Source organism: Ixodes scapularis, unplaced genomic scaffold (assembly GCF_016920785.2).
Source record: "Ixodes scapularis isolate PalLabHiFi unplaced genomic scaffold, ASM1692078v2 PGA_scaffold1__304_contigs__length_218370807, whole genome shotgun sequence".
Classification (NCBI taxonomy): domain Eukaryota; kingdom Metazoa; phylum Arthropoda; class Arachnida; order Ixodida; family Ixodidae; genus Ixodes; species Ixodes scapularis.
This window is the reverse complement of record NW_024609846.1, coordinates 164,835,437-164,850,374: the sequence shown is the minus strand read 5'-3', so window position 1 is coordinate 164,850,374 and position 14,938 is coordinate 164,835,437. Positions and strand designations below refer to the sequence as shown.

The following is a 14,938-nucleotide window of genomic DNA, read 5'->3' as shown; positions in this document are numbered from 1 at the left end:
ACACTTTGATGTTGTTTAACATTGTCATAAAAACAAAGATTAAAAAGTAACATAAGACATCAAGCAAAAATAAATAAACAAAAATAAGAAAAGCACTTTCGGTGTAAACCATGAAAGTGAAGAAGCTAGAATACATTCCTAAATAGACCGATCTCACCAGGAGTTGCGCGACGCCACCGCTGCCGCGGTGCATTCTGGTACCCGTAGTTCTCCTCAGTTTTCCGGCCGCGTCAATGTGCATTCTACGCCCGGCGTTTGGAAATTTTCGGGTTAGCGCGAGACTTTTAGCCTGGTGTTTCTTCATAATTTTCAATCGGTGGCTTCACCTGTTGTATTCCACGGAGCTATAATAACAGCACCAGGCAAATAGGCCTCGGATATTACGTCTTCCCGAAAGAAAGAAGCATGGCAAAGAAAGGTAAACACAACCGGACAGAGCGACAGGAAAATGAACGTTTTACGATTTGTTTCGCGGTTTGCTTCATAATTTATATCCACCCTATTGCACGTCAGCTAAAATATCAAGATTACAGGGCAGGAGACATAGAGCGGACCAAAGTGTTGCGTACGCTGGAATCTCCCTGAGCATTCGTTCCGTAGCGGTCTATCCGTCGGTCTGTTTCAAATAAGACCTCCGCACTGCTTTGCGGAGGCCATTTTTAATACACTTTTTGCTCGATGTATTTGGGTGGTTATAACTATTATTGCGACGACATGTTTCAAGCACAGCTGCGCTTCAAAAGATCACGACAGTCACTAAAAAAGAGCAGCGATTTCCGATATGCATCGCTTGAAATAAAACAACTTTTTTCCGGAAGCAGTCTTCACTTTTTTGTATATATAAACCTGAAAACACCCCATAATGCAATTTGGAAGTGCAACACTTACCGCCAAAAATGTAACAACGAACCTCATTCATTTTGTGGTCGCCTATTAGGCTGGTGTTACTGATCCATTCTGCATTGACAATAATCGAGATCGCAGAAAAAAGCTTTGCCTCATCGGGCGACTGTTAGCGTTTGGAGCTTGCGCAAACAAAATAAAACTAAACAGAAACTGTGCACGAAAAGTCATTCCTACCTTAAGCTTTCAGGTATATGGCATGGTTGCTTTTTTTTGTCAGATGTCATTTGTTACGGCGCGTCAGGCATGGCCTTTCTGTAGATCACTTCTTCTTTATATGCAGGCTTCTCCCGCAGTTAATCTGTACCCTGTTGCGCAGGCTGTCAACCAAAATGAAACAACTTTTAGAAGACTATTGCTCACCGAGAAAGTCTATTTAGCTCCACTATGCTTCATTGTCGATTAAAACTTATGCCCAAGCCTAAGCACTACCAAGCACAGTTTTTCACCAACACATTTGATGTTGCTCTGCGGCGCGACGCAGAGCCGATGGTCCCTCGAATTTCTTGTTCTTTGCCATCGCGCCATTGTTTCCAAGTTAATTGAGACGTACAACCAGCCGGAATGCTCGACTAGTGGTGTCGTTTTTTTGTTTTTTTTTCGCGTGGCCGCTGTGCGACCACCGCGTGAATGGCAGTGGGCTCACGCGTTCACGAACACGACGAAGCAGACGACAACGAAGCAGACCACAAAGCGATTCTAAAGCGATAAGACGACTGAAACTGCTTTTCTGCGGATGCTTACAAACTAAGGCATCACAAACAACACAATGTTATGAAGTGCAGAAATGCAGGAGAATCAAGCTGATACCGGGGCGTCTCAAACGATAATCTACGATGATGTACGCGCAGCGCTATGTAGCTGGGAAGCCGGAAAGGGATGACTACAAGTAGCATGGCGGCGGCACCACTTCCGGAATGCGCGCGCCTGCGCAGTTCGCTTGGTGACATCGGTCTATTCCCGGCACATGTAAAAATAGCATTCTGACATTGTCCAGACAATAAAATAAACAAATAAACGTGATCACAAGGTATACAAGATTTTAATAAAAGCGGATCCACGAAAAATGCTGGTTAAAATATTTAAAAAATGTATTTCAACATATCTATAGAATTATCAACTCAATGGCAATCAAAAAGGAGCGTAGATTGTTTTTAAATGTTGTTTGGTTTTTAGTAGTTATGAAATTATTGCCAACTGCATTTAGGAGCTGGGAAACCTGAAAATTGATCATTTGTTTTCCGTAGTTAGTCCTAATAGATGGTAGTCTGTATTTCCTTGATGTCCTTAAATTATATTCAGACAAATTTGCGGGAATGAGGTCAAAGCCGCTTACTCCGTTTTTATGAATAAGCTGCCCGAGCTTATAATGGTAAAGTTTAGAAAGTGGAAGGATATTGAATCCGTCAAATAGGCTTTCGGCTTCACTACAGTGATTCGTGTTGACCATTATTCTTAACATACGTTTTTGTAAACTTATAAGTCCAACATATAAAATAGCGCAACAGGAACAAGGACAAGAAGTAAACAGGACAGGCGCTATAAGTCCATTATAATCGGTTTTAACCGTGGTGCCCCAAACTAGTAAACAGTAGCAAAGTTTTTGATAAAAGAGGGTGTAGTATATTTGTACCTTCAACCATGTCGGTAGAAGGTATTTTGTCTTATAAATTATCCCTATTGTTCTAGATAGGTCACTTTTTATATGCTCTGTTTTGAAATGCCATTTTTAAAGAGAAGTGGCTGGTGCAGCAACACTTCATCTCTCGGCTGTAGTGGTCAACCTGCGGCGCTTCGTTTTATCGAGTTCTTGCACGGTAACTGCTCCGGTGCAGGCTTCTTCGTGCGAAATCGCGCGCACAATCAAGTTTTAAGAGTAGATGGCGGTAGTACTCAGAGTAGAGACCTCAGACCAGAGCCTGGCACCCGCGACTGAAGCATTGGCGTGCTGAAAGTGATGTCCGCAAGCAACCTCGACGTCCTGATCATTAACAACATCGATAGCATAGAGTTTGTCGCAGTATAAATAGCTGATACGTAACAAGTAGAAAGAACACAATTAGTGTCCCAGCTATCTTGGTGCTCGTCAGTGAACAACGAAAGATACTGTTTGAGTTAGCGGTTGAGCCTCTTAACCATACCATTTGAGTTGGGATGTAACGGCGTTGTTCTTGTGTTCGTTATCCTGAGAGTCGCGCGAACGCTTCTGAACAAGTGCGACACAAAAGCACCTTGGTAGAAATACATTTCTAGTGGTACTCCGTATAACGAACAGTGTTCGCCACCAAGATCATTGTGACAGTGTCTTCGTCATACTTCCGTACTAGAAAGGCCTCTAGCTATTTAGTAAAATAGTCAGCAATCGCTATGACCTACCGAATTCTCTGTGTTGTGTTTGGTAGTGGACTTACATGGAGGTAGAAAGAAGACGAGGCGACACACCGGCTCATACCAGTCAAACGAGAAAATCCCAAATAAAGCTGGAAGTACAAGTCACGGTCAGTGAGAACTTTCGAAGGGTGCTCAAGGGAGTCCCTTCCATCTAATCGCATTTTTTTTTTTGGTCGTCGTTAAGGCCGTGTCACTCCAAACCGGAAGTTTCTACTTGCTTCACCTCCGGTGACACCATTTTGCCTCCAGAAGCTTTCTGAACTTACAACACTCACTGCTACTTTTTCAAACGGGGAACCTGCGTTATACGTTACCATTTTTCTCCGGCTTCGTGATGGTGGTCTTTTGAGAGAAGCGCAGTAGGTACACTTCTTGCACTCCTTGCGCGTAGAAGCGAGCCAAGGAATCCATTCCTTGGGAGAAGAGCGTGTTGTTTTAAGTCATAGATGAAGAAAGAATAAAACAGTTAAAACAGGGACAACACAACCACATCTTTCAACTAGCAACAAACGAGTAAACTTTCAAACTTTCAAAGTAAGAGTAGGGGAAAAGAAATTCATTCCATGCAAAGAGAAGAAAGTTTACTCGATCCCCTTGAGCTGCGGCCATCAATACATAGGACAGACCGGCAGATGCACCGATCACAGACTCCGCGAACATCACAACGAAGTTTCTAAGGCCTCTTCAGATTCTTATCATCCCATAGTCATACATGCCCGTTCGTGTTTGCGTTGTCATCCCCTCTTTGATGACACAAAAATCCTGGGGGGACATGACAGCAGAGTCGGCAGGGAAATCATAGAATCATTCGCCATGACCACAGCAAAAAACAACGTGTCTAACCCTTCCCTCCTGCTGACGAAAACTGATGTTGAATTTTTAAAATCCGAGATAACCCTACCACCCTGACTTGCACTTCGCGTTTCTTATCTTTCCTTCTCTCCCCCTTCTCTCCCCTACTCCTACTGGGTATAGTCGGCTGCTCGCTGTTTGAAAGTTTACTCGTTTGTTGCTAGTTGAAAGATGTGGTTGTGTTGTCCCTGTTTTAATTGTTTTATTCTTTCTTCATCCATGAATCCTTTCCCGAACTCGTTATAGAGTCTAATAATATTCAAGATGTCCACTAGCAGAACTGTCGTGAAGTTCACGCAACACAATGTCGATACGAACTTCCGGTAAATGAACTGAAGCGTGCTCTTTCCGTTTTTGCTCTCCCAAACACAATACATCAGTTCATCTTGGAGAATAGGTAAATCCTATTTACCCCAGTAGGCTTTTACTAAGCTGCTGTATGCTACAATCATGTTCCAGTCCGGTAGTTCACCAGCCTGTTTCTGTTGCAGAACAGGCTGTAAGTTGTCGCTTCTTTGAAGAGAACGGAAAACATCAACACTCTAGTTGGTCGGGTCCGCGTCACCTTAGTGGTATTCCACCACCACAGGACACATGGTCGCTTGGGTAGGTGACACCGGTTACAGACACGTTTGGAGAGCTGTTCGCTCTTCAGCTATGCGCTACAGTTAACAGGAAGACAAGGTCGTCGCGAGAGTGCATCGGCGATGGCATGTCTTTTGCCAGTTCTGTGTGCAGTCTTAAACTCATGTTCCTGCAGTTGTTTCATCTGGCCACCTGCACTTCCGGGTTTTTAAAATAAAGAACCCGAGTAAAAGATCTGTGACTAGTTCTCAAGAGGAACTGTGTTCCGCGCAAGTAATGGTGGAAATAAATCATGGCTTTCACGACTGCCAATAGTTCCCTCCTCGCGACGTAGCAGCTTTGTTCAGTTTTTTTTTTTTGTTTTTTTGTTTTTTTTGTTTTTAACTTGGCTGTAATAAGCAGTCATCTTCTTAGAGCCATGCTGCGTCTGGGACACAACAGCACCCAAGAGAACGGTGCTCGCATCGGCGTCAAGGGCGAGCTTGCACTCCAGTCGAGGAACTCTAAAAATTGAAGGGGGAAAGCCTCTTGAGCGTGTACACTCCATTCAAATTCCTTGTTCTGTTCCGTCCATGCATAAAGCGGTTTGACAGTCATTGCGAAGCTTTTCTCAAATCGTCTGTAGTATGTACATTGCCGAGAAAGCCCTTCACTTAACTTTGGTTTTGTGGTTGAGGCCAATTTCTGGCACACCTCGTTTTTTCAGGATCTTTCTCTATACCATTTTTGGAGACAACGTAGCATAGATACCGCGCTCTCTTTTCAAATACAGTGCATTTCTTGGCATCGAGTTTTAAGTTCGCTCCCCTGAGACGGTTCAACCCAGACGACATATGATAACGTGCTCATTTTAAAGTTTTGCCATGCACAAGTATACCATCCAGATATACCAAGCAAACCTCCAGTGCTAAGCCCCTAAGGACCTAGCCCGTGAGGCGCTCAAACGTTGGAGGCGCGTTGCACAGGCCAAGGGCATCGCTTGGAAGTACCAGAGGCCATTTCCGATAGAAGATGCTGTGTTCTCGCGGTCCTTGGGGTCCCTTTCGGCTTGCCAGTATCCGCTCCTGAGATAAAGTGTGAAAAGCCAGGAAGAAAAAACCAGTGCATCAAAAGTGTCGTCAATACTAGCGAGAAAGTTGCAGTTCTTCTTAATGACATCGTTCAGTCGCCAGTATTCAATGCAGAATCACCAAGTGCTATAATTGCTTCATCACAAAGACGACCAGCGACACCCAAGGCCCAGATGAAGACTCGATGACATCTTGTTGTTGCCTGTCGTAGATCATCTGGCCGACTTCGCTTCGTTTTGCTAGCGAGATTTTTAGAGTTTGTTGCTTTGCCAGAGTAGCATCTCCCTTATCAATACGGTGGCGTGCAGCACTTTTTCATCCGGTCTCACAGGAGGAGGCAAGCACATCTTTGTATAGATTAAGTAAGCTAAGGAGAGACCTTGTGTTTGATCGAAGCAATGTTTGGTGCGATCTGCTAGCTCCAAGCAAGGACATCGGCAACTTCTCTTTTGTAAGGTAGGCCAGACCTTTAATGGAGGAGTGAGACTGACAGCACGAAGCCGCTTTGCAATTCGGCAGCTCTTCCTGAAGTAGATGGTTTCATTCCTAATTATGGCGAGGCGTATAGGGACATATTCGCTGGTGAAATCGATTAGTGTTCTTGCAGCTATAACTACAGGAACACTATTGCACATGGCATCCCCTTCAGCATCAGCAATACTGCCCTAGCAGTTATTGGTATCCGTCGTCCAGATAATAGTCTCATTCTGTAAAAAAACAAAGTCACAGTGGGCATGGAGCACAGCAGAAATCAACCTCTGTTGTCCATTGCCCGTTGGTTGCAGAAGATAATGTTTTCGTCACTTAGATTGCATGTGAGGTTCTTAAAATCTAACTATCAACCGTTGGCCTTGAAAAAGTAAAGTTCAAGGATTTATTCCTCAGATATATCGTCAATATAAGCAACTTCCGTGAATCGTTGCGTTCCGATAAGGAATGCAAGTTCACAGGGCCCCATGATGCGTGCTGTTTCTGCCGTGACGGCGAAGTACATTACGGGAGTTTCACGGAGACTAAAGTATAGTGTTTTAGATTTTTTTTTTCTAAAGTGAGGGATTGGGGATCCGTCAGATTCTCTACGGCCGGAAAATAAATGAGATTATATAAGAAGAAATTCTAAATAAAGCATTTAAGTACAAACATTTTAACTATAACAAAAACGTAAAAATTGTAAGGTGGATATAGATTAATGTGTATATTGTATTTTGAAATTTAATGCATTGTTATTTATAATATTAAAAAAAAACTTGTGACCCCAAAATCTCCCCAGGGAATATTCAGAGTGCGTAGGAACTGTGATATATTCACATACGGCAGAAGACTAATGATTATGGTAGATGTTAGCATGGCAATATGCAATAGTTGTCACGCAGGACACTAAGTACGATACACATGAGAACGCAAAGAAATTCTGACATAGTTACACAGGCATGAGACGGTACCTGAATAGTAATGCTGGTGACAACAGTACAATAAATAATACAGCAAGGGAACCCGCGTTTTGACGCAGTTTTCGCTCATTCTTTTTTTATATCTTCAGTTTGTGCGCGTCGTGGCACCTTTTTTATTTTTTATGCTCGTTTACTGGGGGCCGGGCGCCAGTGGAAGGACAGCGACCCTTCGCTCGCCGGCCGGAACGCCTATGCGGGCTGGATCCTGGCCCGCAAGCCGGGGTTCGGAGACCCCTTTTATATTCTGTGTTTGAGAAACATTTAGCAGTATTATACGACCAATCCAGTAGACTCTTTTAAAAGGCAGCTTGCGATTACAAATGCACAATATATATAAAAATAAACTAAAATATTGTAAGGTTTTTATGTTTTTTAAACATCAGGGTCCTTGTGCGCCCTGGTAAGAGTTTAAGGGATGCCTGCGCGATTCCTATGGGGTATGTTGTCTTAAAGTAGCTATGTTTGTGAGGTGGTTCCGGCTCACAAAAAAAATTCACACCACGCAAAAAAAGAAAAAAAAAAAAAAAAAACCTAGGACAAGGGAAAAGAAAGCAGACGGGACGAACGCTGTCCCGCTAGGGGGACTTTAGTGTTTACATGCATGACAATGCATTGTTGTTTTTGGCTTCCTTGTCTAGCATCAGCGAATTTCCGCTTCCTCTGCTGCGCTGTCATCGCGTGACGCAGCAGAGGCTGGCTGCACTCTCTCCACGGGGCACTGTGCCGCCGGGGCTGAGATGCGCTCCGATAGCAAACCGAAACTTAAAAACCCGTCGATTTTGTGCGTTTTTTCAGAAAGCCGTAAAATGCTTCGCGTGCCTTCTATCGTTCTGCAATTTGTTGATTTAGTGTTTCCGTTGATCCTGAGCAATTTTCTCATTTGAACCATGCCCTTAAACAGAATATTAAAAAGTTAATTACGCAAAAATAATTAACAACCTAAATATCCCGGACTTTAATCATTTTCCTAAATGGGCCCCTGGCACAGGACCAAAACTCCACAAGCTTTGTTTCGTTGCGATGAGTAGTTTTCACAGGAGCGATTTGGCCTGCGCCTGGCTTATATATATATATATATATATATATATATATATATATATATATATATATATATATATATATATATACATACATATATATGTGTGTGTGTGTGTGTGTGTGTGTGTGTGTGTGTGTGTGTGTGTGTGTGTGTGTGTGTTCAAAAATGTTATTTCAGTAAAAACATTGCTGAAGTGCTGAAGCGAAGGGTGGAGTGCAAGCATCAACCTTCACACCCCCTATGCAGGTCGAGAAACTCATCGAAGAGATCAAGAATACCTACGTGGAGACATTTCCCAGGCAGCGGTTTCTGGACGAAAAGACCAAAGAGCTCTGCAAAGACAAGGTACAGGTTGTCGGGCTAATTAATTTCATGACAATACCGAATAATCGCTTCTGTTCACCATATTTTTCCAAAGATAGTTCAACGCACGGCTTTCAAGTGCAACATTTTATCTAGAAAGCTTTTATGTAGAAAGACTTTGAACGTGTGAGAAACGTAGTTGTGAACTAAAGTTACCCACTCGATAGCTTTGCTCCTGCTGCACGACTGGGAACTTTAGTACTCCATTGTGCTTCCCACTCGCTCCAAGTTTTTTTTTTTAAAATATTGACTGATTTTCGTTGTTTTCTACGACACTCAGAAAGTTTCTGACTATAACTATATGTTTATTTTCAATAATTAATACATTAATTAACTTATTATAGTTAATTAGCCGAGTGATCGTTACGACTTTATGGTTAGTCCCCCCCCCCCTCATTCTGTTCGAATAACTTATAAACACAAACCGCATTAGCGTAGCTTTTCGGCTTTTTGAAAGCGAATTTGTTAAGCTTTAAAAGAAGCATCCTGCATATTTCTTAGGAAAATTTTCTAATCGGTTTTTACAGAATTTTAAATGAAATCGCTCATGTAACTTATTTAATCGGCACCTTTACAGTGTGGGCGCTTGGTTCTTGGGAAATAACTGAGCAAACTAACAAATATCAATTAACGAGTGCGATTGTACCAGTAGCAATAGAAAAAAGTTCGATTGGGATAATACTTAAAAAACGAGCTGGTTGCTATTCATGATGACAAAACGTGAGACCGGGTGGTCCCTTTGTTTGGTTGCTGAGATATTTCCGAAGCTATCTTTCTATAAGCGTTAGCATTATCATGAACAATGTCAACTCTTACGTGCTATACTTCGTGTCACCCTGCGATGGACTAAAAAGAAAAGCTACGGGCCGCCTGATCAATTCACGATTCAGCTAGACACCACGTGTTGCTCCCTTGCACGTATCAGTGCACCGAAACGCGTGCTAATGAGCACATGTCAGAGCACCATACCACCTGGCCTCTAACTGTTTCGTTATTGGTCCTAAGGGCCCGTAGCTTTGGCCAATTGTAGGGTGGGACAAAGTATAATTCTACACAAAATACCAAGAAGGAAAGTGTAATAGATGCTGAACGGTTGCTTGAATATTCAGTACGTAATTTTTAACCGATTCGTATAAATAATATTGTGCATAGTTTGATTTGTATTTTTCATTAATTTGTAAAAAGCGGACACTCTGTTTACTTAAACGGACGACTCCAGCTTTGATCATGATTGGCTTAATTATCGCAAGATTCTTTAAAAGTTCTTCAAATTGCAATATTCAAAGTGTCAGTTGGCTTCAAGCTCCCAGTGAGCAAAAGATTTTATTAAAAAAAGTGAACTTTTTATGTATGTGTTGCTACAAGTATCCATAATTTTCAAATATATGCCATTGATTTAATCTACAGTTCAAATGCAAATTATGTCAATATATTTTTTGTATTCAATCATGCCGGAAAGGTACACACATTATAAAATATTTTAGGAACATTTATTTGTGATTATGTTCACAAAACAATTATGTGAACGTGACATAATAAGTGTTACCTTTGGTGCCCCCACGACATGCAAAATTGTTAAGCTGAAATGTAACTTCAGACAGAATATTTGTTTAGAATTATCATGGTTACATTGTCACAATTGGACGTCTTCAAAACACGTTGGCATATTCCCGTAAGATGGTTTATTAAAAGCTTAGACATTTTTAGCTACAAACAACCAAGATTCAGACAACCATATTCGCAAACTTTTAATGGCGTCAACTGTTTCCCTTCCGGCATCGCTGTGAATACTTCTGATTGTACTGAAACAAATGAGAAGATATTTGTTAGAAACTGTGACCAGACGACGATGACGACACTCGTTCTTCTGGCGCCGAGAGCTCGAGCAGTGCCATCATGGAATCAACACATTCCTTCGCCTGGCTCTACAGTAACAGTTTGAGATATCGCCACTCCGGCGATTCAGTTAGCACATTGTTACAATATTGATATTAAATAAATATATATGCTTATTTTTTTACTAGTAAATTAGTCTAAAATGCTGCCTTCGTGTGAAGAAAAATTTTGCCTGAAGGCTACCGGACCGTGTCCATGCTAGGATTTCGATTGTGGTGATAATTATTAATATTTTATTTGCTAACAAATAGCAGATTATTTAAGAAAGAATGTGGAGCACTGCTGGTAGGCAGTGATATAAAATTCGTCTGAGCTTCCAAATCACAATAAAGCGTTTGTATTATACATTATACCTTCAAAGTTCATCTTTGTTTTATTTTATGTGCATGACTCGCCTTGTTATATTTTTTGGTGATATACTGTTCAGTTTCCGCAAAGTGAGCCATAATGATGCTTGTTATTTGTGTGTTCCTTAGATGACTTGTTTTTTCTTTGTATGTTGATTATAATATGTATTATCGTTGTTTTTTTGTTTTTTTTTGCATTCAGTGCGCATTTTTATCTTTATATATATGACCTTTATTGTTGCATATTTGTTAAGTATGTGTGTCCCAGTTTCGTAAAAGTTTTTATCATGTATTATTTTGTCAGATCGAATACATTTTCATGTTATTTTTTATATGTGGACTTCAAGGGACCGGTGCCACGTCAGGCTTTTTTAGCCTTTTGCACCGGCCCTTTTTTCGGGCTCTGCCCGAGGGAAAACAAATAAAGAAAGAAAGAAAAGTTGGTGTAATATTTTGTAACCATAAATAATCAAAAACTACCGGAAGAAAACAAAGCTTCATACTTTATCACAGCGAACTGAAAAGTGAACATAGTGAAAAAAAACCAAACTGAAGAAATATGTTTTTCTTTATGCGCAGGTAGAGGCAATGGGCCAAAAGGTTGGATTTCCCAAGTTCATCTTAGACCCCGCGGAACTGGATAAGGAGTATCAAGGTGTAAGCCCCACCATTTGAAATGCCGCCATTTACTTTCCTTAGGTAACTTGAATCTTCCGCCCAATCGTCACCATATGGTGGAAGTTTTATAACACATCTCGTTGCTTGGCTTTGTTGTGTCCTAAGTTGTGTGTTCTATTACTACGGAAATGGTACTTCAGTTAAAGTTTTTTTTTATATTTGTTCGCTTGTCCAAATTGTGCCCTGCACTGGACTCTTGTAGGTGACCTATAAAACCCGGAACTACGGCATTGTTATCTAAGATGTTTTCGTTGGTTTTGAGTGTAGCAAGAGCATAGCCTCGCGGTGGGCATGAATAAAAGACGACGACAAAGCAGTCGTCCTAATTCCTTATTGATGTGAGGAGCAACATTCATTGTCGTTCGAGGAAGAACGATGCATTGTGTCAGTCATGGTGCAGGGTGATTTCTAATCGCCCTGCTCCATGACTGATCTTCCACCGATAGAACCGCTGATGTTCGGAGAGCACAACGCTGAAAATTGGAACAGATGCAAGCAGTGGAAGGAACTCTTCCTTCTGGCTGCGGAGCCCAAAAAACCTCGTAGCCAACAAACGAAAGCGGCTATCTTTCCGCACATCGGAGGACAAGCGGTCATTGAGGTATTGAGTGCGCGTAATCTGCCAGCCGGAGAAGACGAGAATTAGGATGACTTTTACGCAGATTCAGTACCATACTGCCTTCCAAGATAAAATGAGACATTCGAGCGCTACGTGTTCCGGACCCGGCGACAAGAAGAAGAGGCTTTCAGCATTTTTACCGCAATATTCAGTTGAAGGCGACGACTTGGGGGTTCGACGAAATAAAGCTGTCGATGCTGCGGAACAAGATTGTGTAGAGAACGTCAAAAAGCTTCGAGAAAAACTCTACCGAAAGAAGGATGTGGCATTGAAATTAGTGGTTGAATGCCGCTAAGTCGAAGTAGGCAATATCCATAACACAGCAGGGAACAACCCAGCAGCCAAAGGATTGAGCGACGCAACGCCAAGGTAGAACGTATCAAGAAAGTCAAACAGCAGAACGTATAGCAAGTGAAAATTTCCATTGTTAAAGCAAGACCACTTTCTAAGGTCTAAGGCCTACGGAAAAACATGCTCAAAGTGCATGAAGACAAAACATTTTGCAGTATGTTGCATGCCTAAGCAGGCTGACGTTCATGGCTTCGAAGAAACCAGAGTCAGACGGCAAATTTTGATGTGCACGATATATTGGGAACCGGCAGCTTACAATCACCAAGCAACCGTGACTGGACCATCACAACTATGAGAGGAGGGAAGCAAGTAGAGCTTAAAGAATGCACCGATACACAAAGCAATCTACTGCCACTCACACTTTTTGTAAAGATAAAAGCTAAGCAGCGACCTCAACCCACGGCTGCAACCTTCCCAGCTACGGAGTGGCATCATCCAACATCTAGGAGAAGTCCGATAGTTGACATCTGCCAACAGCAAACAAGGAGTCATGGATTTCTTTATAGTGAAGAAGGAACGGCAAGCCATCATGAATCTGAATGTGTGAGACTACTTTGACTTGGTCATCAGGGTCAACACAGTGGATAACGAAAATCAGAAGTGCCCACAAGTCTAGCGCGAGTTCCCGGGTCTCTTCCGTGGTCTCGGTTGCACAAAGAAAGCCTACAACCTACAAGATGTTGTGAAGACTCCACACCTGTGGTAGAACCAGCTCACAGAGTGGCGCATGTACTCGGAGTGCCTCCGAGGGCGAATCTAGACCGAATGGAAAGTGGAGGTGTCATGGCGAAGGCACAAGAGTCTTCCGTCTGGGTAAACCTCTTAATGACACAACGCAAAAAAAAAATATATATATATATATATATATATATATATATATAAATATATATATATATATATATATATATATATATATATATATATATATATATATATATATATATATATGTGTGTGCAGGGATTCGTGTCACGTTAACGAAACACTCAAGCGAAAGCATTTTCAACTGCCTCGGGGAGAAAAGATCAAAGCAGGCTTGGCGCCTGCGGAATATTTTAGCCGTTTCGGCACCAACAGCGGCTTAAATCAAATACCGTTTGGTGGCAGTACATGTAGAATATGCACCTCTAGCGCTCCCTCAAGTTGCTGCAGATTTCTTAGACTGCCGTTTGAACTCGCTTCAATTACAGAAGTATTTCAACACACATGAGCTATCATTTAGATTGCCTTCGAGGCGTCCGACTTCATATTGACGACGCCTTGATTTGCCGCACAACACTAGAAGAGCATGACAGACGCTTGCGTGCTGCACTCCATGTCATGCATGCAGAAGGACTCTTAACTTGGAGAAGTGCATATTTAGGGTCAGACAAGCTACCTACTTAGGAGATCAAATAAGAGCAGTTGTCATTAAGCTAAGTACAAAACTGGTGAAATGTGTGAACTATCTTGCACTTGCTGGGAACTATCTTGCACTTGCTGTGAAGCACTTTCTGTGAACTATCTTGCAAAGTACTCGCTCAAACTGTCAACGTAGACAGAGTCGTTACGTCACTTGATGTGACGAGACTATTTTTGAATGGCAGGATGTGCATGAAGGTGAATGGCAACAGCTGCAAAAATTACACACTGAAGTCACGGTTCTGACAACTTTTAATTCTTCTCGACCTACCGAAGTATCACTATATGCGTATGCTTATGCATATGCTCTCGGTGCTGGCTTGTTCCAGCATGATGGGAAGAATTGGAAAGTGATTGTGTACTCCTCACGAGTACTCAAAGTCACTGAGAGTAGACATCCACAGATTTAATAGAAGACTGGGATTGTATTTCAATCCGAGAAATTTATTGAATTCGTACTAAGAACAAAACTACTTCTTGTAATAGATCAACAGCCCCTGACCGCTTTTCTGAAGAAAAACTTAGGCGACCCGCCACCAAGGTTGCAAAGATTATTTCTTCGTTTGCTTAAGTTTGAATTGGAGTTACAGTTCGTTCCTGGAAAGAAGCTGGTGACAGTATACACACTTTCTTACATCTCTTGTGAATCTCAAGCCGACGACAGCATGACCGACGTCGAAATATATGCCAATGCAGCGCCTTCGAGACTAGTAGGCAGCCGGACCCTAGGCAGTCGCAGGCAGCCACAGTGATCAAGCCGGTTTCGCAGGAGGCGATTGCCTGCTTAGAAGTGGGTATTCGGATTCTGTGCGAGCTTAAGTCCGTCATGACAGAGCTTTCAGTCGTCGTGGGGTCTTGTCGAAAGGAAACAAGGTAATAATTCCAGCAGCAATGCGCAAAAAAAAAAAAAAAGCCTAAAATAATACTCTACGGTTGTCTAGCCCTCAACAAGTGTAAATCAAAGCAAGGAGCCTGGTTTGCTGGACAGGCATAC

The 14,938-nt window shown here is 42.1% G+C and overlaps 1 protein-coding gene across 1 annotated transcript in view; it reads left to right on the top strand.

The window, feature by feature from the left end:
• Positions 1 to 14,938, top strand: part of LOC8026542 (neprilysin-1) — a 98,391-nt gene that overhangs the window by 61,939 nt on the left and 21,514 nt on the right. Inside the window, exons 9-10 of the mRNA XM_040209807.3 lie at positions 8,538 to 8,636; positions 11,477 to 11,554. Coding sequence (XP_040065741.2) covers positions 8,538 to 8,636; positions 11,477 to 11,554 — 177 coding nt within the window. The remainder of the gene's footprint in view (positions 1 to 8,537; positions 8,637 to 11,476; positions 11,555 to 14,938) is intronic.